General features: G+C 40.7%; 3 protein-coding genes and 1 long non-coding RNA gene across 7 annotated transcripts; 2 read left to right on the top strand and 2 right to left on the bottom strand.

The window, feature by feature from the left end:
- Window positions 1–478: 478 nt before the first annotated feature.
- On the bottom strand, window positions 479–1,569 carry LOC102608494 (ubiquinol oxidase 3, mitochondrial). The gene has a single exon (XM_052440758.1). The coding sequence runs from the start codon at window positions 1,140–1,142 to the stop codon at window positions 615–617; it is 528 nt and encodes a 175-aa protein (XP_052296718.1). The 5' UTR covers window positions 1,143–1,569; the 3' UTR covers window positions 479–614.
- Window positions 1,570–4,538: 2,969 nt separating this feature from the next.
- LOC102608006 (urea-proton symporter DUR3) lies at window positions 4,539–7,822 on the top strand. The gene is made up of 9 exons (XM_006471508.4): window positions 4,539–4,932; window positions 5,039–5,146; window positions 5,225–5,320; window positions 5,416–5,498; window positions 5,579–5,799; window positions 5,891–6,153; window positions 6,249–6,487; window positions 6,588–7,237; window positions 7,319–7,822. Exons 1-9 carry the CDS (start codon window positions 4,750–4,752, stop codon window positions 7,597–7,599), a joined length of 2,124 nt encoding a protein of 707 aa, XP_006471571.2. The 5' UTR covers window positions 4,539–4,749; the 3' UTR covers window positions 7,600–7,822.
- A 3,352-nt stretch (window positions 7,823–11,174) lies between these two features.
- Window positions 11,175–12,386, top strand: LOC127902332 (uncharacterized). Its single transcript, XM_052441201.1, has one exon. It carries the CDS (start codon window positions 11,175–11,177, stop codon window positions 12,384–12,386), a length of 1,212 nt encoding a protein of 403 aa, XP_052297161.1.
- A 6,275-nt stretch (window positions 12,387–18,661) lies between these two features.
- Window positions 18,662–22,366, bottom strand: LOC127902114 (uncharacterized). Of its 4 annotated transcripts, none has more exons than XR_008054630.1 (5): window positions 22,048–22,366; window positions 21,402–21,931; window positions 20,327–21,179; window positions 19,525–20,241; window positions 18,662–19,418 (listed from the first exon to the last, which is right to left on the bottom strand). It is a non-coding gene; the product is annotated as an uncharacterized LOC127902114 (long non-coding RNA). The 4 variants fall into 4 exon arrangements; XR_008054628.1 differs by having other exon boundaries at window positions 22,043–22,365; XR_008054629.1 differs by having other exon boundaries at window positions 18,664–19,418; window positions 21,402–21,453; window positions 21,739–22,357.
- Window positions 22,367–26,902: the final 4,536 nt, after the last annotated feature.

Genomic DNA, 26,902 nt, shown 5'->3' on the forward strand with positions numbered 1-26,902 from the left:
CTTTCCTTAAGACGTTATTTGCCCCCACCAATTGAGTGATGCACATGGGTTAAGCAAATACGCCTCCAGGATACAATGAAGCACTTGTTTGTTTGCTTGCGTTGTGCATCGACGAAAGCAAACTAGAATACTCTTGAATGTTGCAAGCCTACCAAGAAACAATATATTGTTCCTGCAGAAAACAATATATTGGAATGTGAATGCACAAAAGAAATGGGTGTTTTGTGTTGAGATTCGTACTAGAAAGGAATGCTAAGAAAAGAGTGGTGTAGGATCATTCATTTCATGTCTAAATGGCTTAAACATGACCCCTATTTATAGATATACTTGTGCCCCCTCATTTGGGTTATCATCTTTCATGATACCCCTTCATTCATGGCCATTGGATCTAGATTTGATTTTAATCAATGGTCTAAATTGAACCATCACCATTTCAAATGAAATGTCACCATGAAATGATGCATCTCTAAGTGAAATGTTGCCATGAAAAGTTATATCATTTAGTAAAAGGATACATTTTCTACAAGACACAATTAAATGGACATGTCCTTACAACAAGACATCATTTAATTAGACAAGTCTTTAGTGAAAGGTACCTTTTCTATAAGGCACAATTAATAGGACATGTCTTTACCATAAGACACAATTATTTTGAAAATTTCCAACACATAGTGGTTAATGTCCCGATGATGCGCCTCATCGGCTCGTATGACCACCACAACATCACGAAGTGTTGAATCAGGAGGCAAACGCCAATAATCAATAGCAATAGCCGGAGCCGGAGCATTTTCAAAGCTGCCGTTCTCCAAGTCTTTAAGAAACTCAGTGTAAGAATTCACAGCCTCCTCTTCCAAGTAACCCACAATGCGGTGAGCGAGCTTTGGAGATGCCAAGTATGCCAAGAAATAAGCATTAAAAAACACTCCTTGTACAGCAAACACCAGGGCTCGCTCGTACCACTGAGGCCTGGCCAATTCTATGAATGTCATCAAATGCATGCGCTCATTTTCTGCCTCTTCCAACAGAGCCTTGATCCAGCCGCCGCTGTGTTCGAATTTCCTTAGTGACTTGCAGTGCAAGAGCATGCCGCCCACCATTCCGGGGACGGCTCCCACCGTCTCGAGCAACATGGCGTGACACATGTGGCGTCTCTGGAAGAATAAATGGGTTGGGAATTTGAGAGCTTGGACTGTCCAGTATGCAAATTTGTCCCTGTAATTTTCTGGCTTGTGGTGCTTGGTGACATTAATTGATAAGTCTGCTTTGTAGGTCTCCCAGGGCTGCAATAATATTATCGAACATTCAAGTTACTAATCGACGAATGCAATATCATTTGAATTATTAAAATGGTAGATCACATCGCTATGGCTCAAATGACACGAGGATCAACTAAGCATTCATACCAAACCCTAGCTTAAATTTTGAGCGTTGTACTGGAAATTAGGAAGAAATGTCGAGGGAAGACTTTTCAAGTCTTGTTGGACACGTTCTATTGGTGGTTTTTGTCGTTGACTCACTAATTGACCTCACAATGATGATGTTATGGAGGAAAAGGGAAGAAAAATATCTTTTGCTATTTGCTTGAAAATTAAGACCTATGTTTCTGGAATTGACGATGATCTTTGCAAGTTGAACTTTAAAAGTGAAAAGTCAATTACGTGTCAATTAGCTAAGTTAATTATTTATGCTTTATTATACAAAATGAGAAGCGTTGAATTTGAAACTTCAAATCTAACAGTTGGAAAGAAAAAGTAATATATCAGGGGAAATGTGGGGGAGGTTGGCTGGAAAGAAAAAGTAATATATAAGGGGAAATGTGGGGAAGGTTGGGGGAAGTGGGACAAATTAAAATTTGAAGGTTTTTTTTATTTAATTTATTTATCTAAATAATTCAATACTCGGATGACCATAAAATTAGTCACGGTCCTAATGTAAATCTTAGTAAATTTATGTAAAGATATCATGTTAATTAAATATGTGTAATAATAATATGACATTTGTTGATACTAAAATCTGGTCGTCCTTTACTTTGTCCGACCAGATTGTCTCAACAACGATTGTACTAACGATGACTGGAACACTGTACTCCCAACGCTTTCCCAATTACACGATCCTCAGAGACCCAAATCAATCTCCCTCCTCCTTCGTGACCTGCGCTTACAAAAACAAATCAGGAGCGCCGATGGTTTTTCTGGCGAAAATCCTTCGATGCTTAAGTCAGTATACGGGGTTCTCGGGAAAAAATGTGTAATTTAGGCTCGTGCAAACTAATAACAACTTAATCAAAGAAAAGTGCCTTAGAGATTTTTTATGAAGTTAAATTCTAACGACAATTTGGCAGCGTTTTCCCTTTCTCTTATTTTTTTTTTTTTTTTTGTGTTCCCCTTCTCTATCTATTTTCCCAGCTTTTATAGGCAATCTCTCCTTGTCTTTAGAACATTTACCACACCCGTCATACTAGGGCGATCAAAGGTCCTTACGAGTCTCAACAATCAAACATGGGCAAACGTGGGGCATCGTGTTCTCCCCAACGGTTTGGGGCATGGCGAAACGGTCGCGTTGTCGTGGGATCGTATCCTCTTTTTGAATGACATGTTTCTAGTTGGTACACGATTCTGGTTGGTCGTTACGTGCTCCATGAAGAATACCCTACTAGAAATCTACTCATACCATTCAGCTGCAGAGATTCGTCTCCAACTTGGAAATGGAGACATGGCCAACTGGTGCCTTTTTAATGCCCAAACAACATAATAAATAATAATAACAACAACAGTAATAATGATAATGACAAAAATAATAGTAACAATAATAAATTCTATTATTTAAAATATTATTATAATGATAATTATTATTTATTAAAATATTATTATTAATTATTATTTAAATTAACGATAAAAAGAGTATTAAAAAATTTAGTTGGGGATAAAAAAAAGTCATTCTTTGAAATAAAATTCTGATTTTTAACCCCCTAGGAATCAGAACTCTTATAGTGATTCCTAAATTTATAGGTCCACACTACTCTCATTCTGATTCCGAACTTTCATTTTACAGGTAAACAATTTATTGATTTTGATTCCTTCATTCCAATTCACATTACTGTTTAATAAACACAGCATTAGGCTTCTTGGTGGTAAGAATAGAATGGACAATGGAAGACATCAATACTTTTCTTATTAAAATTATTAAAAATTTTAAGTGTTTCTTACTCTTTTTAAAAAACGTAAAATTATTTTTCTTTTTCCTCAACCACAATATCTAGTTTTAAAAAATAATAATAATAATAATGAAACTGATAACTAAATTTTCTTTCAATCTAAATTCAAATCTCAGGACTCTGGTCTCAACACAAGAGATTTTATAAATAGAATTAGTTGTTAACCATAAAATTTCTCATAAATTTTAGAATTATATCTCTAATTCAAAATTAAAGCTTATTGACCTTTTTCTGTTTCTTTTTTTTTTTTTTTACCATGGCTCAATTTCGCGAGAAACAGGCATATATATCATGTGAGTTGTGGAGTCGAATTTTGATTTTGAATTGGCTTTCCAAATTGGTTCGTGAATTAAAATCTATAAAAGTTGGTCAATTATGGACTGCTATTATATGTAATACAAGTATGATACGACTCTTGTGGGGCAGCGACAACAGTTCCAAGTTCTTCTACTTTATTAATTGCTGTGATGTTGATATTTTTTACTTCCCAAGTTTTTTTTAGGATACAAGGAAGGGAAGGCAGGTGGAAAGAGAGTTTTCTTTGATCTTTTTAGTAGATTTTTTTCTTTTTAAAAATAAGTATTGATTTCATATTTTAACAATACATAACAGTACGATGAGAACAACATTAGCATTATATATAATAGTTAATTTGGAGAGAATTCATTACAGACGCACAATTAAGTGTTTTTTTATATATAACTAATAATGAATCACATGAATTATTTAAGTTTTTTAAGACCTAAAATATTTTAAATTTAAAATTTTAAATAGATTTCTTTTATTTATTCTAACGATAATCTAATCTCTTTCCTACTCATATGAGCGAGATTTGAATCTTAAACTTTTGGCTTTCATTAAAATTAAACTGAAGTTAATAATTAATGGGTTCAATATTTTCACATGAAAAATTAAATTTAAAAATTTCACATAATTTGGTTTACTACCATTGGATCAAAATTAATCATAATTTAAATTTTTGGTTTGTTTTATTTAGAGTGAACCGTCATCAAACCGGTTGGTTCATATAAAAATATCAAAATGAACCGAACTTGCAAGTTGTTAAACTCTGTTCATGTTTATACCAATAACAGCGGGAAAAAAAAAAAAAATGCAAAACTAGAGATTCCTTATCTTGCTGGACTATTGACTACGGGATCCACTAAAGTCAAAGTAATAGGCCAATGAAGCCCAATTATCAAATACTCCGGACACAAATGATAAGCTTATTGCTTATTTGGCTGTCAAACCAAAATTTTTAAAAAAAAATTATAATATTTAATAAGTTAAAGCAACAAAACAAAGGGGTCATTATTATATTTGTCCTGCATAGAGATTCCTCTCTTTCCAAAGAGATACTACTTCTCAGTTCTCACTAGATACTATCACAACTATCCAGTTTGTTGTGGTCAAGACAAGACACTACCCTCTGAGTATCCGTTGAATTAATTCAGTATTACAACAGATGAACAGAATTAAATGGTAAGCAAAGAATGAAATTGAGAAGTGAATTGGAGCCTTAGAGGATTCAAATTATGGCGTCGGTTTCACAGTGCCCACCTTTTGGTTTCTCTAGAAAATATTACCATGTATCTGAAGATGGAAGCTGCGTCAGGCAAAGCAGTTTCTTCCAAGGCCATGCAGTTTTGAACCAAGGCGTTGGCTACTCTGTTATTCTTGGTTTCGGTGCCTTCTTTGCAGTCTTCACCTCTTTCCTGGTGCGTACACTTAATACCTTTCAGCTTAAGCTTTTCGGTCAAGTAGTTGCTTAAAATTCATTTCCTGTACTATTGTTCATCAAAACTTAAAATTTTGGGAGGTCAGGTTTGGCTAGAAAAGCGATACGTGGGGTCTCGTCACACGTCTGAATGGTTTAACACTGCGGGCAGGAATGTTAAAACAGGGCTTATTGCCAGTGTTATTGTGTCACAGGTAAAATTGCAATTTGCAAATCTAAGTGGATATATTTTAAGCTTAGCTTAATGGTGATTTGATGAATTTTACGTGTAGTGGACATGGGCAGCCACAATATTGCAAAGTTCTAATGTTGCATGGGAGTATGGAGTCAGCGGACCTTTTTGGTATGCCAGTGGAGCTACCATCCAGGCATGTGAATTTCCAAGCAATTTGTTTAAACTGTATATTTCTCTTCAATTGAATATTTTGGTTGGTAATTTTGCTCTATATATGCAAATCAACAGGTGCTTCTGTTTGGTGTAATGGCCATAGAGATAAAGAGAAAAGCTTCCCATGCTCATACTGTTTGTGAAATTGTAAAAGCTCGGTATGTTTTTGTCACAATGACTGAACTAGTGTGGCCATTTTATATGCTGATGCCTGTGAACTCACCTCTTAATTATTCAGTTGGGGGACTGCGGCACATCTTGTGTTCCTTGCTTTCTGCTTTCTGACGAATATTATAGTGACGGCAATGCTGCTACTTGGTGGTTCTGCTGTTGTTAATGCTCTAACTGGAGTGAACATATATGCTGCTAGCTTTCTAATTCCACTCGGAGTTATTGTTTACACACTAGCAGGAGGACTCAAAGCCACCTTCTTAGCAAGCTACATACATTCTGTTATAGGTATCGTCAAACGTCCAATGTGTTGTAAATTTTACATGTTATGCTGCTAGAAAACAAAGCTGCATTGATTTGATGACATAATTGGTTTCAGTGCATGTGGTATTAGTCATTTTCGTTTACTTGGTTTACACGGCAAGCAGTGAGCTTGGCAGTCCCAGTGTGATGTACAACCGCCTAGTGGAGGTAGCCAGCAAGTCAAGAATATGTCAGGAGCCAGTTTCCCATGCTGGGCAATCCTGTGGTCCTGTCAATGGGAACTACAAAGGTTCTTTCCTGACGATCTTGAGTTCTGGAGGTCTTGTTTTCGGAATCATTAACATTGTTGGCAACTTTGGCACTGTTTTTGTTGATAATGTAAGCTTCTCTTTTCTGTTTCATTTGGTGCAAGCATTTCCTCTGCATTTTCATCAATACATACCTAATTAATTATAACTCGTGAAATCCTCTAGGGCTATTGGGTGAGTGCTATAGCTGCTCGACCTTCATCAACTCACAAGGGCTACCTATTGGGTGGGCTAGTGTGGTTTGCAGTTCCTTTTTCACTGGCAACATCACTTGGTTTAGGAGCACTTGCTCTTGACTTACCACTAACAGAAACTGAGGCAAGTCATGGACTTGTTCCTCCTGCTACTGCTATTGCTTTGATGGGGAAAGGTGGATCAATTCTTCTTCTTACTATGCTTTTTATGTAAGTGGCATTCATTATTATAAATCTTCATATTTCCTTGCAAAAGTACCATTTGCTAGTAGTCCTTAGCTTTGAACCACTTTGTTCTAACGATGAACAGGGCAGTGACATCTGCTGGCTCGTCAGAGCTAATTGCAGTTTCTTCGTTATGCACATATGACATCTACCGTACTTACATAAACCCGGATGCAAGTGGTGAAAAGATTCTCAAAGTGTCCAGGGCTGTGATCTTAGGCTTTGGATGTTTCATGGGATTTTTAGCTGTAATACTCAACAAGGCTGGGGTGTCATTAGGTTGGATGTATCTTGCCATGGGAGTGCTAATTGGTTCCGCAGTTTTACCTATTGCTTTTATGCTTCTATGGAGAAAGGCAAATGCAATAGGAGCCATTGCAGGAACAATCACTGGTTGCCTTCTAGGCATCATAACTTGGTTGTCAGTCACAGCCATCGAGTATGGCCGCATAAATCTTGACACAACCGGCAGAAATGCTCCAATGCTTGCCGGAAATCTTGTCTCTATACTTACGGGAGGAGCTGTTCATGCTGTGTGTAGTCTTTTTTGGCCTCAAAACTATGACTGGGACACCACTAAGCAGATCACAATGGTTGAAAAAGATAAGGGTGAGCTGCCGGTAGACGAGTTTAAGGAGGAAAAACTAATGAGAGCAAAAGCTTGGATAGTGAAATGGGGTGTTGGTTTCACTGTTGTGATTGCTATATTATGGCCCCTGCTCACTCTTCCAGCAGGTAAAAATTCCATTAGCAAGCATTGAGGCAACAAAAGATTTGAAAGTTGTAATCACCTGTTATACTCGTGTTTTAATGCAGGGGAGTTCAGTTTGGGGTACTTCACATTCTGGGCTGTGGTGGCAATTGCATGGGGCACAATTGGATCAGCCGTGATCATTGCTTTACCATTAATCGAAAGCTGGGAAACCATCAAAAGTGTGTGCGTTGGTATGTTCACAAATGACTTGCTCATGGAAAGAGTTGAGGAAATCAATATCAAGCTACAAACTATCATGCTGGCCATTCCTGAAGCAGAGAATATGTATTTGCTTGAGAAAGAGAAGGCAAAAAATAAAGAAGCTACAGAGAAACAAGCTTGATTTTGCCTCTCGGCCCTCTCCCTTTTGCATTATTCAACTTTGATATGAAAAAGTATTGGGATTGTTCTCTTTTAAGGTGGTGGTGGTGATGCATATTCGTGACTTGAAAATGTTGTTTGTTAGTTATGGTAAAATATTTTGATGAAATTTCCAATTAAAATGTAACCATATTGCTTTTCTATTCATCAATATCATAACTTATAAAAGATTAAAAATCGTTCAAGAGAGGCGATCTTATATAAGAGTTATCGTAAACTTAATTTTTCATTACATGCTATCACATATCCACATTATTTTTTTTTTAGGGAAAAAAAACAACATTATTAATTTTTCCTTTCCTAATCTTGCAGGTCTGGTCTGGCTTTTCTTTCATTCTCAAGTTCTCATTTATCAATTTTCCTTCACAATATAGGAACGAGTTGTGATGGCTTCTGAATAGCTTCAAGATTCTATTAATTTTTATCTCCTTTTACTCATTAAATTATGCCTGCAAATACATCAATTTGAACAAAACATTGTTTGTGTTTTACCTATATATAGATGTTTTAGCAGTTCATAATATATCATGTTATTGAGTTATTTTTTTGTCAAATTTTAAAAGGCGTTGTTGCTTGAACTCCATTTTTTAGTCTAATCATTCCTTCTTCACTATCACATCAACCAACACCATCTTTAATATTTTATTATTATTAATTCCACACTTGACCTTTTCATACATAAAATGGTAAAAGCCATTTTGCTATTTTACAGTGGAGAAATTTTAAAATATATTATAAATATAAATAATATTATGTCATATATTTATTTATTTTAAAAACTAACATATAAGTAATAGTTATATTAAATTTAATTACATATCTCACATATATAATAGTTTGTATAATAAGTAAAGTGGCAGATGTGTAAGTCTTTATCTTTTAAGTTGGATCGAACCAAAATTAAATTTTAAGCAGGGCAACTGAACGCAAGTATTATAAGTTTGTATGACCAAATTGAAAGTTTAAGAGACCTAAGAAAACTTTTAAAAATTTGGCAATAAGATAGGTTAGGAATAATTTTAAAAGCCAACTATTAATTTAAATAAAATCATAGACTAAAAATAAAATTCTAAAGAGATTCACATCAAAGTGCGATGTGATTAGCGGTCTCATATACATATCCTTAATAATTATTTTAAGTATAAATTTTCATTCGCATAATTTCATTTTAATGGCCTCCAACATCTCAAACTTAAATAAATATTAAGTAGCAGGAAAATATGTCTGTAAATCATATAAATAAAATTGACAAGAAAGATACCATGAACATTATGCTTAAAAGAAGGGAGAAAAAAGTTCTATATACTTGTTTTTGCGTGTCACATAATTTAAAAACACAAAAAGAAGGATATATGAGTGAAAATCTCTCACTTTCTGCGTTTAGTTGGGCATTGAACTTCGAAACGCGTGAATAAATTAATTTATTTTTAGAACAAAATGTAAAATAATTCTATAACTTATGTATTGCTTCTTTTGGCCTATACCCTATGCCTACCGTCACTGCCACGCCAAGCCATACCAAATTAAAATCCAAAAGCATATGGGAACTATAATCTATGAATACATTTTGACATTTATTAATGGTAGCTTCATTAGCCAAACAAGCGAAAGGTCATTTTACATCTACCGAAACTAATGCTTCAATATGAACATGACAGTGTTTTTGTTTTAACTAGAGATTATTTGGGGTTATTGGAAAGAGAAAATGCAAGATTTGTTGGTATCAATATTGTTTCTTGATCAAATTGTTAGCTTAAACGGCCGAAGATATGGCCAATGCAACAGAGAAATATAAAAATAAAAAATGTTATTTGTTAATGAGGGTGAAATATTTTCATGATCCCTGTTTGAGGGAAAAATATGAAAGTCAATAGAGCGTCACGTGTCAACCAATGGAATGATTTCAGCACAATCGGAGGGTACCCTGCATAATCCGAGGTGCTCGGCATGACTTGAGGAACCCCGTGTAAATAGAGGTACCCTGCACAATTAGGGGTATCTCACACAAATAGAGGTACCCCATATAATATGAGGTACCCCGCGTAATAGGGGGTACCCCACGTAACTCGAGGTACCCGGCAAAGCGGATGCAGAGAATTCTCCGAAAATATCCACCATGAGAAACGTCTCCGCCTCCTAAAAGATATTATTCGATTTTGTCAGAATTAGGAATAACAAACGACGTGCAAAAAGGAGGGACAGCCGCCTGCTACCTCTGCCAAAAGTGAAGGACACTGTCCCAAGGACAGTGGTCCCCAGCCGCCTACCCGACAGCTACTGCAGAGGTACCCTGGACCACTCTCCAGCGCGCGCCACGTTTTCAAAAGATGAGATACGCCGCGAACATGCAGATAACGGCCCAAAAATTATAAAGAGGTAAAAGGACGTTAGCCAAAAAGGATACGTCACGTGGCAGCTGAGGTACTCCATATATAAAGGCGCCTAGGTTTCATTCTCGACCAGGCTCTGATTGACCTAAAAACACTCACACTCCAAAAAAGAGGTTTTCTTCAACCTTAAACCCTAATTTACATAGGGCTAGCTAGCTCTCTTTGCCATAAAAGCTTGAGTTTGCTAACTTGAGCGTTGGAGTGTGAACGCCGGGGTACCCCAGCTTCACCTCTAACCTCCATTTCACTGTTTTGCAGGCGTGAAGCTCATTTTGAAGGACACCTCTCTTGTTTCTGACCTTCCACCATTGTTACTACTCTCTCTCCCCTTCTCACCTCCCATGAATTTCAGATACACCGTACCGCACACAATAAACTAGTGAGGTACCCCATCTCCCCAAAAATATAAATTTATTGTTCTAGATTGGTTTGGCATTTCCTACCCCAAAATCAGTTGAAAACAATTGGCGCTGTCTGTGGGGAAACGCACAAAAAGCCTCCTCCACGGTTACCAAACTAGTTGTTGTGTGTACTCCAATACATGGCACCCGACGTACCTCCCGAAGGTTTAATGGGAGATCCTACAAGGATGAGAGATGGCAGCAGCAGTGAAGGTAGTGATCCTGCGAGAAGGGTAGCCCGCATCAGTAAGGTCAAGGGTGTCAAGCAATCGACGGGTGTTCGCCAAGAAGAAGAACCTATTTCGCACAAGCATTTTGAGGATCTTGCCCACGCAATACTTAGGGCGGTCGGATCTCGGGCACCCGAAAGTTCACTTCCACCAGTGACGCTAGAAGCTCCACCACCTCAAACGGACGACCAAGCTATGGTCAAAAGAGGGGTACCCGAGGCCAGCAAGCCAAAGCCTAGGCCATCGGGTACCCGTTCTAAGTTTCAAACCATGGGCTCCCGCGAGGAGCGTTCTACCGCCTCTTACAATTCCCGCAGTAGCCAGGGTACGAGGCGTGCAAAGCGTACCCACGAGGATCTCCGTGAGAAGTTAAACGCCAAAAGGGCTTCTCAAATGGCGGCGACATTATCGGGTACGCCGAGGGTACCCCTCGAACTTGTGGAAAAGATGGAGAACCTGGAAGCCTAAGTGAAGCTCCTCTCCGAGAAGCAAAACATCACAGCTGCTCCAACGCCAATGACCTACCAATCGCCATTCACTATGGAGATTAGGACGGCAGCTCTCCCCGAGGCGTTTGCCATGCCTCAGATACCCCAATACTCGGGTACCACTGACCCCTCGGAGCATGCTGAGCTATACCGTGACCAAATGCTTATCAAGGGGGTAGATGAGAGCGCCATGTGTAGGATGTTTACGCACACACTCACGAGCCCCGCGAAGTCATGGTTTCGCTCTTTGAAAGCGGGTAGCATATCTTCCTTACACCAATTGTTATCCGAATTTACTAAAGAGTTTTTCTATGCTTCCACTCAAGATAGGGTAGCCTCCAAACTTGCCTTTATCAAGCAAGGGAAAGCCGAGCCTTTGCCGGAGTATGTAAGTCGTTTCCACCAAGAGGTGCTGCGAACTGGAGCATTTGGAAACCAATACACATTGACCCATTTTGAGAAAAATTTACGGTTGGGCAAGTTATGGCGTTCCTTTCAAAAGAAGCGTCCACTCTCATATGAGGAAGCCCGTTCTCGGGCGTTGCAGCAGGTGGAGATGGACGAAAAATGCCAATTGAAGCGCCAAGAAGATAAGGCCGACGTTACAAAGAACAAGGAGAAGCCCAAGAGGGTGGAGGCCCCAATACCGCGGGTACCCCGAGCACGGAGCCCTCCACGGGCTGCCCTGCGGGGACGAGGGTATAACCCTCAAGGTACCTCAAGGGTACCCCAACCTCCAAGATCGCCACCACTGGATCAGCGAGAGCCACCACCGAGGCCTCGGTACGAATCTTACCACCCACTGAATCGATCCCCAGAGCAGATCTTCTACCATATTCGGGATAGCGGCCTCCTCCGTCCTCCTAAGCCAATGAAGAAGTACCCCAACATGAAGCGTAGCCTGAAGTATTGCGAGTTCCATGAGGACTTTGGTCACAGCACAGCCGAGTGCTTCACCTTGCGAGAGGAAATTGAATCTTTGATTCTCAGCAGGTACCTCAAAGAATTTGTTGCTGGCATGAGAGAAGCTCGGAAATCTGCGGAACAGGATAAAGGCAAGCAGGTAGCTGATGGCAGTCCTGAACGAGAGGTACCCCCTGGACACAAGAAAGGCGTGTATGTCAAGATGATCATGGGCGGACTGACTTTAGCGGGCCAATTCAGGAGGGCTATCAAAGGCTATGGTAGATCGTTGTCGATAACCACCAATATTGGCAGAGAAGTCAACCTTAATGAATGAGGTACACCAAAGATACCCCACCATCCCCCGCTTATCCTCTTTACAGAAAAAGATGCGGAGGGCATCTCGTACCCCCACGACGATGCCTTCGTAATTACGTTGAAGGTTGCCACTGGTAAGGTAGCAAGAACTCTTGTAGATACCGGCAGCTTCGTTGACATCATTTTCAAAAGCACCTTGGATCAACTATTGATTGAGTCGCCAAAGATCACCCCATATGCTACGCCCCTTATTGGGTTCGCCGGGGATATGGTTATACCAAAAGACATCATCACGCTGCCCGTTACACTTGGTAAGGTACCTCACCGTGTTGTTCACATGATTGATTTTCTTATTGTAGATTGTTATGCAAATTTTAATGTACTCGCAAGCGCACGAATCTATTGTAGTATAGATCAATGGTGACGAGTGTCGATCCCACGAGGATGTGGATTTTAATTATGTGTAGAATTAATTTTGTAAATGAGTGGTTGGATTTATGGTGGAAGTGATTTGGAATATGCTAAAACTTAAATTAAAATGGCGAGAATAAATTCTAAAATTGAAATTGCAATGGAGAGAATAAATTGTAGAGAAAATCTATTAAATTGACATACTTGGGTATCTGGATCTGTATCAACATGCATCATGGGCTAAATCATCCATATTAATGCCAATTAAATCATGAGGGGGGAATCCACACCTCATGAACCACGCTCTAATCAATATGGTGTTAAGGGCTTATCGTGCCAAATAATAATAACCTTGTACTAGAGGGCCGGTGAAACCAAGGCGGTACTAGACAAGAATATTATTATTTGTCGACGAGAAGTCAAAACATCCACAAAAACTAGAGGGGAAGAGAAAATAAATTTACCAAATTAAGCCCATGACACATGTTGAGACTTCACCTTCAACCCAAGCTTGAAAGAAAATTAGCTACTCATAATTGAACTAGGGGCAAAATGGGAATTTATTAAAATACGAAGAAAATACAAGATGGAGAGAGAATTACAGAAAATGGATCCCAAAAATGGATTCAGAGATATCAAATTAGGGTGGGGAGGCCCCCTTTTTATAGATACATGGAGTAAATCATGGCCATCAGATTAAAAACAGTTTGGACGCTCAGGATTGCGCCACATCATCAGTCAACAGTCCACGGTTTGACCACGCGGATGAACAGTAACGCGGTTTGACTCGGATGAACAGTAACGCGGTTTGGTTGAAAATAATCCTGTGTGATGCATGTACCGTACGCGAGATTTTTCATCCACTGATATGCTGCCACGTCACCATCAACAGTACATAAGAATTTTAGCCCAACAGGATCGTGACACCTCATCAGTCAATGCCACATCATCGGTCAATGCCACGTCATCGATCCGTCTATGTGAACAGTGTTGTGAACAGTTACGTAGTTAGTACCGTATACGTGAATAGTACCGTACATATGAATAGTGTCATTTTTCCTTTTATGCTCCTCCTAAGGTTTTCGACTGTCCTGAGTTCAAAAGTGATGTCCGTTTTGCCGTCTGATCTCTCCTTTATTGTGAAATGACTATAATGCCCCTAAAATACATAAAATACTTAATTAAAATAAAACACATGTAATTAAATCACAAGAAGGCTAAATACATAAAAGTAAGGGTTGTTAGTAAGACTTGAAATATAAAATGACGGTTTTCTCCTTTATAAATATGCATTTTCTAACACTCAACATAGATCACCCGGGTGCCTACAATATTATATTGGGTAGACCGTTCTTAGTAGCAACTAAAGCGGTGGTATCCATGCATTATCTCGCCATGAAAGTCCCGGCCGCCCAAGAAGTTATCACCATTAAAGGGGACCAGCAATCGGCTCGTGGATGTTATTCTGTGGCCTCCAAAGTCACTAACCAAATAGCTTCTGATTCGCCAATGAAGGGATACCCCAGTAGCAGCCAGCCCACACCTTCCCCCTCAAAGCGAGCACTTGCTAGACAGCGGAGAGCAGTACTAAAAAAATCTGCTCAGGTAGCCCACCCGCGAAAACAGTTGGAGTCTTCACCAATGGGGGTAGAAGCAGCTACGGGAGATAGCTCGAGGGTACCCCACGGGGACCAGGAGGAGCCCAGATGTGAAGTTGAGGCACCTTTGGATCCCCGAATATTGAAAGATGAAAAAAGGGGTACCCCAGTTGAAAACCTTATTTCAGTCTCGATTTGTGCCACCGACCCAACAAAGATAGTGAAAGTAGGCTCCAACCTCTCGGAGGAACAAAGAGAGAAACTCATCACCTTCCTACGTGAGCACCACGATGTATTCGCTTGGTCCCACTCGGATATGCCGGGTATCCCACATTCTCTCTCTTGTCACAAACTCAATGTCAGCCCGCATAATAAACCGGTCAAACAGAAGCGTCGCGCCTTCAACCAAGAGAGGTACGATGCAATTGAACAAGAGGTAGACAGCCTATTAGCAGCAAGGTTTATCCGGGAAGCAGTGTACCCTGATTGGGTATCCAACGTTGTTCTAGTCAAGAAATCAAATGGAAAATGGCGCATGTGTGTGGACTTCACTGATTTGAACAAGTCCTGCCCCAAGGATAGCTTCCCGCTTCCCCGGGTGGACCAGCTGGTTGATGCAACAGCGGGGCATGAGATACTTAGTTTTATGGACGCCTTCTCCGGGTACAACCAAATTCCGATGTATAAACTCGATCAAGAGAAAACGGCTTTCATCACCAACCGTGGATTATACTGTTATAAGGTTATGCCATTCGGTTTGAAGAATGCCGGGGCTACCTATCAGCGGCTGGTGAACAAAATTTTCAAGGAACAAATCGGACGCACCATGGAGGTGTACATAGACGATATGATCACCAAATCGGTGCATGCGGGGGAACACTTGGGGCACCTCAGAGATACCTTTACCGTTTTGAGAAAACACCATATGCTGCTTAACCCTGAAAAATGTGCGTTCGGGGTCACCTCGGGAAAATTTCTTGGGTTCATGGTACAACAGCGGGGGATTGAAGCCAACCCCGATAAAATTCGCGCGGTTCTTGACATGAAATCGCCAAGCACCATTAAGGAGGTTCAAAGCTTGGCGGGCCGGGTAGCTGCTCTGAGCCACTTCATCTTCAAGGCTACTGACCGGTGTAAGCATTTTTTCAGAGCTTTGAAGACTGGCAAGAAGCTCCAATGGACACCCGATTGCGAAGAGGCTTTTCAAGAACTGAAGGGGTACCTCGTGAATGCTCCACTACTTGCCAAACCTAAGCCGGGAGAGGTGCTTTTGTTGTATCTCGCCGTATCTGAGCATGCCACCAGCTCTGTGTTACTCCGAAAGGATGATAATGGGGTACAACGACCTATTTTCTACACTGGTAAGGCTATGGTTGATCCCGAAAAGAGGTACCCTACCTCTGAGAAAATCATTTTGGCATTGGTTGTCTCCGCACGGAAGCTCAGACCATATTTTCAGGCTCACATCATTGCGGTCGTCACCAACCTTCCCCTCCGGCAAATCCTTCAGAAGTTAGACATGTCCGGAAGGCTTCTCCGATGGTCCCTCGAATTAAGCAAGTTCGACATCATCTTCAAGCCTCGTTCGGCGATTAAAGCCCAGGCCATCGCTGATTTCATTGCGGAATTCGCCAATGACTCAAGTGGTGAAGGTGATCTGAGATACCTGTCAAATACCTCACCCGCCGATGAAGAGGAGCAGGTCTGGGAAATATATGTGGATGGTTCCTCTAACTCACACGGAAGTGGTGCAGGAGTTATTATAATCGACCCGACCAAGGTGAAAATATGCTACGCCCTGCAATTTGGATTCAAGGCTTCAAACAACGAAGCCGAGTACGAGGCCATCATAGCGGGGTTGAGGATGTCGAAGGCTTTGGGAGCGAAAAGGGTACACGTCAAGAACGACTCCCAGTTGGTGGTAAGCCAGATTACCGCACAATATCAAGCGAAAGAGGAAAACATGAAGGGGTACCTCGGAAAAACCAGAGAGTTGATGTCCCAATTTTACGAGGTTAAAGTGGAAAGGGTACCCCGACTGGAGAACAGCAAAGCCGACACCCTAGCAAAAATGGCGTCCCTTGGTGTAGCTCAGTCAGCTGACCCCATCACAACAGAACACATACCCGCCCCCAGCATTGATCTCCTAGAGCCGTTGGAAGTAGGATCACTATCCAACGAGGTACTTTGGATGGAGCCTATCATAAGGCACCTCAAGGACGGAGACCTCCCCTCAGATAAAAGTGAAGCGAGAAGACTAAAGTACAAAGCCGCACGGTATTGCCTGATCCAAGGTACCCTATACAGAAGAGGGTTCACTCTTCCTTACCTTAGATGCTTGGGAAGTGACGAGGCCAAGTATGTCATAAGGGAGATACATAAGGGGATTTGTGGCAATCACTATGGAGCACAATCACTGGCGCAAAAAGCTCTCCGTCAGGAGTACTACTGGCCAACCATACGGGAGGATGCCAAGAATATGGTACGAAGCTGTGACAAATGCCAGAGGTTCGCTAGGGTACCCTACTTACCCCCAGAGAAGCTAACAGTTATATCTTCCCCTTGGCCCTTCGCTATGTGGGGAGTGGACCTCATTGGCCCGTTACCTACCGGGAAGGGGCAAGCGAAATATGCAATTGTGGCGGTAGATTATTTTACAAAATGGGCGGAAGCGGAGCCATTAACAAGCGTCACAGAAAGGAAAACCACGGAATTCATTTGGAAGAACCTCATTTGCAGATTTGGGATCCCATATGCAATTGTCAGTGATAACGGCAAGCAATTCGATAATGAAAGATTTCGAAGCTTTTGTTCGGAGTTGGGGATAGCCAACATATTTGCTACACCTGCCCATCCCCAATCCAATGGGCAAGTCGAAACCGTTAACAAGATTATCAAAGGTATCCTTAAGAAGAAGCTAGAAGAAAGAAATGGAGTATGGGTAGACGAGCTACCTAGGGTACTGTGGGCGTACCAGACTACTCAAAACACATCCACCAGGGAGACCCCGTTTTCCCTCGCATTCGGTGTTGATGCAGTGATTCCAGCGGAAATCGGGGTACCCTCTCACAGGGTTGAATACTTTGACGAGACCGAGAACATCTCCTTGGTTGCTTCAAACCTTGATTTGGTGGCTGAAAAAAAGGATAGAGCGGAACTGAAGACAACCATATATCAGCATCGCATTTCAGGTCTATATGAAAAAAGGGTATGCCCTCGATCCTTCAAGAAAGGAGACTTGGTCTTGAGAAGGGTAACTCAGAACACTAAGGTACCCTGCGAAGGTGCTTTTGGGGCAAATTGGGAAGGACCTTACCGCATCGACAAACCCGTTGAGACAGGTGCATACAGGCTACTCCACATGGATGGCACAATTGTGAGGCACCCCTGGAACGCTGCAATGCTACGGAAATATTACTAAAGGAGAGTGTCTCAACCTTTAGTCTTTTGCTGTTATTTGCTTTCTTTAATGTTTTTGTGTGGTAGGCCAAATGAGGTACCCCCATGCCCTATGTTGGTCAGTTGCAACTTTAGAGTTTCTTTAATTGTCAAATGAAAGGGATAGGAGGTCTTGCGGTCTCCCATTCTCCTCAGGGTAACAAAGCTAAGTCATGTATTGATCAACGCTTTCGTTATCTATAAATGCATGTTCTTTCTCAACAAATATGATGTGAGTTCTTTATTTATTTTTCTCCACTTCGATCTTAGAGTGCGGATTATATTCATTTATCGCCATTAATATACTATCGCATCTGGTAATATGCAATTCTCGCCATACGTTTGTCAATTATGACTAACCTATCACAGGACCAGCCAGGGTACCTGATATGCCTAGATCGTGACGATCTATGTAAACCCAAGATGGGTAACGGAGGGAACAGCCCGGGGGTAGCCTTTCTGCGAAAGCATGATAAAGCTACCTAGACAAAGAGAGAGAGGGTCAAAGAGGACCCGAGGGTGAAGAAAAACCGGCATACCCTAGCGGCACGAAGTTCGGCTTAGGTATAAGAACACCCACACCTCCGTCCTCGTACTTTTGCAAAGTATGGGGTAAGCTATTCAAAAAATTCGAAGAAAACTTCGAAAGAATAAGAAAGTGATTGGTTGGACCAATTGCGCTTTCAACGTTTGATCGAGATGTCGCGATGATATTTTGATTACCTATTTGTGGGGAATCCGCCATAGTTTCCGAGAAGGACATGCACCACATTTGTAGAGAATCCACCTGATGTTGGATATTTGTTAAGGTACCAGGGGTACCCCATTTCAAAAAAAAAAATGAGAGGTACCCTAGACATTTACAAGGTAACGATTTAGTCAAGCATTCATATGCAGAATAACAAGCATGCAAAGTACAAGAGAACTCGATGGCATGGTATCATAACAAAAGAGAAGTCCCAATAATATAAAATATCCCGAGAAACCAAAAAGAAAGAAACAAGGTCCAAATAGCAAAATGTGGATAGGTCCGAAAAAACAAGAGCACAGTGAGAAGGCTACACCGAGGGGGGAACGCCATCCCCAACATCCGTCTCCAGAGGGCGATCAGCAGAGGACTCCAAGGTACCCAAAATATGAGCAGCCGAAGTAGGGGCATCTGAAGCAGGCAACAGCTGAAGCTGATGGGGTACCCTAGGCGACCCGGAAGGGGTACCCGACCGTGCCTGGGAAGGCTTCTTCCTCTCTGCAATTGTCTTCAGAATCGTAGCCTTGTTGACAAATTTCTGCACCTGGGGTACCTCCAACTCCGGATCCACACTCCACACCTCCGTTATGATGAGTGAGAATGCATCTTCCGCCATCGTCTTTTGCCGAGATAGTAGATCCCCGTTGGTGGCCCTCAACTCCTCACAATCCTTCTCCACCCTAGCTTTCTCTCCCGACAGGCCAGTAATGCGTTCTTGCATAGTTTTAACTTCCCGAGCGAGCTAATCCTCACGAGATTGACGGCTTTGAAGCTTACTCCTTAACTTGTCGACCTCTGATTGTGCGGCAACAAGGGAGTCGAGATCTGGAAGGCAGTGGCTTAGGAGAAAGGATGCCTGCGGGTCATGAAAGACATGTTAAATATATGTGTATGACAAAAAGATTAAATAAGTGAAAAGAAAATGATGAAGAGTACACCCGGGGTACCCCGGGAAAACCTACCTCTTGGGTAGCCCTAAGTGCTTGACCGTAACGCTGGCTCAAGCTCATCTTGTCAACCTCTTCAACAACCTCGGATGTAACATTTTCAGCAGAGTAGTAAAAGTGGCGAGCCAAGTGCGAAACCTCCTTGTTAGAAGCCAGGTCTAAGTCACCCTCACGTAACTCATCGGAGAAAGTAGAAACCAGCCCGAATTTTCTCTTCTTCGAGCGAGGGGTACCCTTCCACCCGCTGTGAGAGGTACCCTGAGATTTTCCCTTTGGACCGGGAGCTCGAGGAGGTCGGGAGCCTCTCGGGGGTACCGTCGAATCCTGAGATCCGGAAGCACCCCACTACCGCTTGGAAGAAGGCGTCAAAAGCGTCACCCGTCGATTCCATGATTGCACCCAATGCACAAAAGTTATGTTAGTTGGACAAGTACTAAGTACTGTAAAAGTAAAAAATAGGAAATGGAAAGCGGGGAAGCGAAACGAAGAATGCAATGATAATGGGGTACTCCAGTCCCATAAGTAACAGTAGGATACCCCCCGACACCCAAATCATACATGAGTCATCCCCAGGAGCAGGCGGAGGACTTCGGTCAATCAGCCCCGCTCTCCATAATCGGCTCTCATCTAGCACATCACTACCCCTTTGTGCACCTCGAAGCCTGTCCACAAACTTCTTCACCTCTCTCCCCACCTCATGAACTGGGCATGATTCTTTAGCCCATGTCACACCTACGAAAGCATAAAGAACTCAAGGTTAGCGAGACATTCAGGCGAAAGATTCTGATAAAGAACCATAAGTAAGGGAGATACTTACAATCTACATTGAAGGAATAGGGAACCTCCACGGGGTCGCCCTTCTCACCTAGAGTCTCTGTCCCCCACCTACTCTCAGCGACAAACTATCCCTTTCGGTAACCCTTCTTCAAGGCGGGGTTCCCCTCAACGATGTGGCCATGATCACCCCAGGGGGAGAAGTAAGCAATGCTGGGACCCTTAGGCTTCTTGAATTGGTAAAGGCCCCTCGAATCCCGAACAGAAATGTCGCGCTTCACGACCTCCAACCATAACACATGTAAGCCCGTCAGTGTCCTCCACCCTGGAAGGGACAGTTGCCCAGGAGCTACCCCCAAATAACTAAACATTTTCATAAAGAATGGTTGGAGGGGCAGGCAGAGTCCTAGATTGAAGAGGTCGATATGGAGAGCAATCCCATCAGACTTTGGACACTCGGGTCGCTCATCTATATGGGGTATCCTAAGCTGGACAGACGGAGGAATATTGTATTTGGCTCTAATTTGTTCTAAGTCCCCCAAAATAGCCCTCCTAATGCCTAAGGAAAAAGGGTTGCTAGATTTTGAAGGTGTGGCAGGGGGAGACTTAGGCGGCTGGTCCAAGGAACGAGCTGGAACCTTAGGCTTGGTTGACTTACCCTTCTTTCGAGGATGGGGGGTAGGCCGTTTACTAGGAAAGCGTGGGCTGACACGAGGGGTACTCCTAGGGGGAGGGGGCTCAGAACGAGAATTACAACTCTTGGAGGAACTAAGAAGGGACCGATCCCCCTCGCTAATAGAGATGTGGGAAGGGGAACCCGCAGAAAGGCTGTCAACTCTACTAGCCCCAACTTTACGTCGCTTCCTCACGGGTCCCGTGTGTTTCTTACCCATCAACTTTTTCCCAACAACACATCCACAAGCCCCCAACAACACATCCAGCAAGCCACACGTTTCCCAAACAGCAACATGTCCATACCAAGCACCATCCACCACACATCAACCACCAAATGCAAACACCAACCAACAAAAACAAAAAAAAACAAAATTTTTTTTTTCAGGGTATGCAAATTAGTGCCACCGTAAATGCGCCAAAGGAGGAGAAACGAGGAGGGATACCTGTGATTCACTAATTCGACAGATCGGGATTGATAATCGCAGGGAGACGAAGCTGCAGGCAACAAAAAACAGTGGGTAAAAATATGCAAGTATAAAATAAAAATAAACTTAAATATATATATATATAGTTATTTATAAATAAATGAATAAATAAAATGGAGAACGAAGAAGCTGCAACAATCGGCGTCGACTGTCATGGTTACAACCACCGAGAACCGACGCCGGAGATCACGAGAAGGATGCCGGAAACCACCAAGGGAGGCGCTGCCGAGAACAAAAAAAAAAGAAAAGAAGAGAGAAGCAAATAAAAAAAATGGAGAAGCTGCAGCAAACCGACGTGGGGGGGAGCTACAACCACCAAACCGACGCCGACCGTTGTAGTTGCAGCCACCAAAACGCCGGAAAACTCCGAGAAGAATGCCGGCCAAAAAAAAAAGAGCTAGAAACAGAGAAGCTGCAGCCACCAAGGAGAGCCGGCTGCCATGGCTGCAACCACACCAAACCGACGCCGGAAATCTCCAAGAAAAACGCTGGCCAAAACGAGAAAGAAAGAAGAAAAAGAGAGAAGAAAATGAGAGAAGAAGAGAGAGAAAGCGAGATAAAATGAAGACTCAAGGAGGGAGGCTTATCGTGTGTATCACCGGACCGAGATCTTGCCGTGAGCCACCGGAAAATCGCCTTGAACCGACCAGATCTGGAGCCCAAAACCGCCACTGCAGCAACCGAGATCCACGCCGGAAAACGCACCAGATCTTTGCCGATCGAGAGAGAAAAAGATAGAAAGAAAAGGAAGAAAGAAAAGAGGGAAAGAAGAAAGAATAAAGAAAGAAAGGAAAGAAGAAAATGGAGAAAGAAAACGGGAAAGAAAGAAAACGGAAGAGGAAGGAAATAAAAGAAAAAGAGTAAAGGGAAAATAAAACTTAGGGAAGATGAACGAAGCTAAAAAAAAAAAAAGTTTTTTATTTTTACCTGTGATAATGTTGATGCATTTAGAAGAAGAGACGAAATTATAGAAGAAAAGGGCTACTGGAAATAATCAATTTTTGGGAGTTTGTTTGGGGATTTTCAAAATTTTGACACACGTCAGGAGTTTTAAATTCAACCTGACAGAACACGTTGCTCAAGAAAGGAGTTCGTGGATGTTTGAGTGAGATTTGTATTTTCAAAATTTAAACTGCGTGTCAGACGGCTGCCACTTCCCAAGAAAAAGGAGAGAGACATATGAAGACAATTGTTCGTTCTCATCGTAAAAAAAAAAAAAGCGGGAAAAGGAAAAGACAAAGAGAAGATTTTTAGTTCGAAGTACACAAAGTTTAGTCAAGGGAAGAAGCTAAGCAAGGTACCCTCCGGTCCAGCCGCGTCGCCACGTGTCACTCATACAATGAGTTTCTTTTGCCTCCAATACTTCTCGCCAAAAAGAAACTAGGGGGATGCTGTTTGAGGGAAAAATAGGAAAGGCAATAGAGCGCCACGTGTCAACCAATGGAATGATTTCAGCACAATCGGAGGGTACCCTGCACAATCCGAGGTGCTCGGCATGACTTGAGGAACCCCTTGTAAATAGAGGTACCCCGCACAATTAGGGGTATCCCACACAAATAGAGGTACCCCATACAAATAGGGGTACCCCGCGTAATAGGGGGTACCCCACGTAACTTGAGGTACCCGGCAAAGCGGATGCAAGAGAATTCTCCGAAATATCTACCATGAGAAACGTCTCCGCCTCCTAAAAGATATTATTCGATTTTGTCAGAATTAGGAATAACAAACGACGTGCAAAAAGGAGGGACAGCCGCCTGCTACCTCTGCCAAAAGTGAAGGACACTGTCCCAAGGACCGTGGTCCCCAGCCGCCTACCCGACAGCTACTGCAGAAGTACCCTGGACCACTCTCCAGCGCGCGCCACGTTTCCAAAAGATGAGATACGCCGCGAACATGCAGATAACGGCCCAAAAATTATAAAGAGGTAAAAGGACGTTAGCCAAAAAGGATACGCCACGTGGCAGCTGAGGTACTCCATATATAAAGGCGCCTAGGTTTCATTCTCGACCAGGCTCTGATTGACCTAAAAACACTCACACTCCAAAAAAGAGGTTTTCTTCAACCTTAAACCCTAATTTACAGAGGGCTAGCTAGCTCTCTTTGCCATAAAAGCTTGAGTTTGCTAACTTGAGCGTCGGAGTGTGAACGCTGGGGTACCCCGGCTTTACCTCTAACCTCCATTTCACTGTTTTGCAGGCGTGAAGCTCATTTTGAAGGACACCTCTCTTGTTTCTGACCTTCCACCATTGTTACCACTCTCTCTCCCCTTCTCACCTCCCACGAATTTCAGATACACCGCACCGCACACAATAAACTAGTGAGGTACCCCATCTCCCTAAAAATATAAATTTATTGTTCTAGATTGGTTTGGCATTTCCTACCCCAAAATCAATTGAAAACAATCCCAATTAAGATTTTGTTTATAATTAATGTGCTGTATCTTTTAACTTGTAGCTGCTATAAAAAATTAAAATCCCTACCTGTCGTCACTACCACGCCAATTCGTACCAAATTAAAATCCAAAAGCAGATGGGAACTATAACCTATGAATACATTTTGACATTTATTAATGATAGTTTCGTTAGCCAAACAGGTGGAGGGTCATTTTACATCTACTGAAACTAATGCTTCAATATGAACATGACATTGTTTTTGTTTTAGCTAGAGACTATTTGGGGTTATTGGGAAGAGAAAATGTAAGATTTGTTGGTATATATATTGTTTGATCAAATTGTTAGCTTAAACAGCCAAAGATACTGCCAATGCACTAGAGAAATACAAATTAATGAGGTTGAAATATTTTCATGATCCCAATTAAGATTTTGTTTGGAATTAAGGTACTATATCTTTTAACCTGTAACTGCTATGAAAAAATTAAAATCCATACCTGCTGTCGCTACCACGCCAAGCCGTACCAAATTAAAATCCAAAAGCAGATGGGAACTATAATCTATGAATACATTTTGACATTTATTAATGGTTGCTTCATTAGACAAACAAGTGAAAGGTCATTTTACATCTACTGAAACGAATGCTTCAATCTGAACATGACATTGTTTTTTGTTTTAACTAGAGATTATTTGGGGTTATTGGGAAGAGAAAATGCAAGATTTGTTGGTGTAGATATTGTTTCTTAATCAAATTGTTAGATTAAACGGCCTAAGATACGGCCAATGCAATAGAAAAATACAAAAATAAAAAATGTTGTTTGTTATGAGGGTGAAATATTTTCATGATCCCAATTAAGATTTTATTTGGAATTGAGGTGTTGTATTTTTTAACCTATAACTACTGTAAAAAAAGTTGTAACTATGAAAAAAAAAAATTAATAGTATGCAGTAAATACAAATTTCAAATAATAATTTTGACAAAATTAGTAGGATATAATGAATTTTTCATCAAATAGGAGAAAAATCATATTAATGTAACTTTTAATTATAACAGATAATGTTACCCAACCTCAATCCCAAATAGGACTTAAGAAATAATCATTTTGTTTTTTTGTTATCAATGTCATAACTTGTAAAAGATTAACATAACATCATTCAATTATAGGTGAGATGCTAAAGGTAATAATGTCATTTAAATAATTAAGTTAAGCTGAGAAAATATGTAAACTTATTGGATCAATAATGGCAAGAGAGGTTATCTATTATATGAGTTGTCATGACCTTGATTTTTCATTTTATTTGTGTCAATTACTATCACTTATCCTATTAACAACAATATTATTATCATACCCTTAATTTTTCATTTTAGTTTACCTTATCAATTCATTAACCATATAGAAAGATTGGCCAAAAGTCCATCAAGAAGTGAACGCATGGCATTAAGGGTGCGTTTGGGATTGAGGTTGGGCAGCTGTAGCTTAAAAGCTACAGCACTAAAGTGTTTGGTAAACACTAACTGCTGTAGCTTTTAAGCTATATTGATATGATTTTTCACTTATATAATACAAAATCTATTATATCTTTAATAATTTTATCAAAATTATTATTTAAAATTTATATTTACTATATATTATTAACTTTTGTTTCATAATTATAGTTTTTTTTTTCACAGCAGTTGTAGCTTAAAAACTACAGCACCTCAATCCCAAACGCACCCTAAGCCGTTAAGCACATGTCATTGTCACTCATGCTATAAAGTGAATTAATAATGAGCTGCATTTCAGTAATTGTTATCTCATTAATGTATTTTTGTTTGGAAGAAATGGGATAAGAGAGGAATGGAAAGGAGCGAAGAGGAGAGAAAATGGAAAACGAGAGAATAAGAAAATCAGTCTCAATTTTATTTTTAGTTTGACTCTTGTTTCCTTATTCCTTTCTCTCTTCCCCTTTTTCTTTCCTTTCATTTCATTACATTTTTTCAAACCAAATATGCCAATTAATTTCATTCGGTTATTGAATTTGATGAAGATTGTTTTCAAGCTTTTGACAGAATAGAATCTCAGGAGAGAGGCAGTGATGAGGATCCATATGATGTTGCTGATGCCAATGGTGAAGATTCAATTTATCGGACTGATGAAGATAACGGATTTGGTGGACAGTGGCAGTGATGAAAAGGGTTACAAAATTATATAACCAGAAAGCCTTTAGCTTTTTTTTTTATTAATTTTTTGCTGGAATGAAACATGTAATTATAAATTTAGTAGGAATGTAAGTAATCAATAATGCATTCATGAGAGGATGAAACTGGTTTTGCTCTTAGAATTATTGTTTCAAATTTCTTGATTTTAGTTACAAATTTTAACCCAACACTTGAAACTGCACATACAATAAATTGGTATAGTAGGTTAAAGCCCACTCACATAAGTACCAAGGAAATTAGATTAGAGTTTAGTTGAATAAAATTAAAAAGTATATATGCACTTCATGGGTCATTTTTCAATGTCTCAACAAAATAACCAAATCGAATGTTCTCTTGATGTAAAAATAAAATGGCAAGTAATTTCACATTGTATTACACAAAAAAGTGATAATAGAACAAACTCAATGTATTACAAAAGAAGTGAGAATAGGACAAAAGTCTATAATGTTTCTGACAGTCCTATAGTTTGTAAGCAAACAATTGAAAACATCATTGGACACCAGATAAATCAACAAAATTTAAAATTTATAAAATAATAATTCCTCATGGACTAAAGTATGTTAAGTAATAACTAAACATTATATTCGAAAAAACCTGTGGATATTCGAAGAAACATTATATATGTATGTATATATACGCACCCAATTTCTCAAGTCTTTGATTGACCTAGCCAACCAATCATCCAACCAAGAATGAAAGCACATAAGTGGAAATGTGATGCTTTTACAACAAAAGCAAGCAAGGTTGCAAAAATATATGTCCAAATGGCTTATATCCTTAATTATCCTTTCAGCTATATACTTTACTGAATACAATTTTATTTCAATTACTTAATTGCCTCCAATATCTCAAACGTAAATAAATTTTTT

The sequence above is a fragment of the Citrus sinensis genome, chromosome 5 (genome assembly GCF_022201045.2).
Source record: "Citrus sinensis cultivar Valencia sweet orange chromosome 5, DVS_A1.0, whole genome shotgun sequence".
NCBI classification, from domain to species: domain Eukaryota; kingdom Viridiplantae; phylum Streptophyta; class Magnoliopsida; order Sapindales; family Rutaceae; genus Citrus; species Citrus sinensis.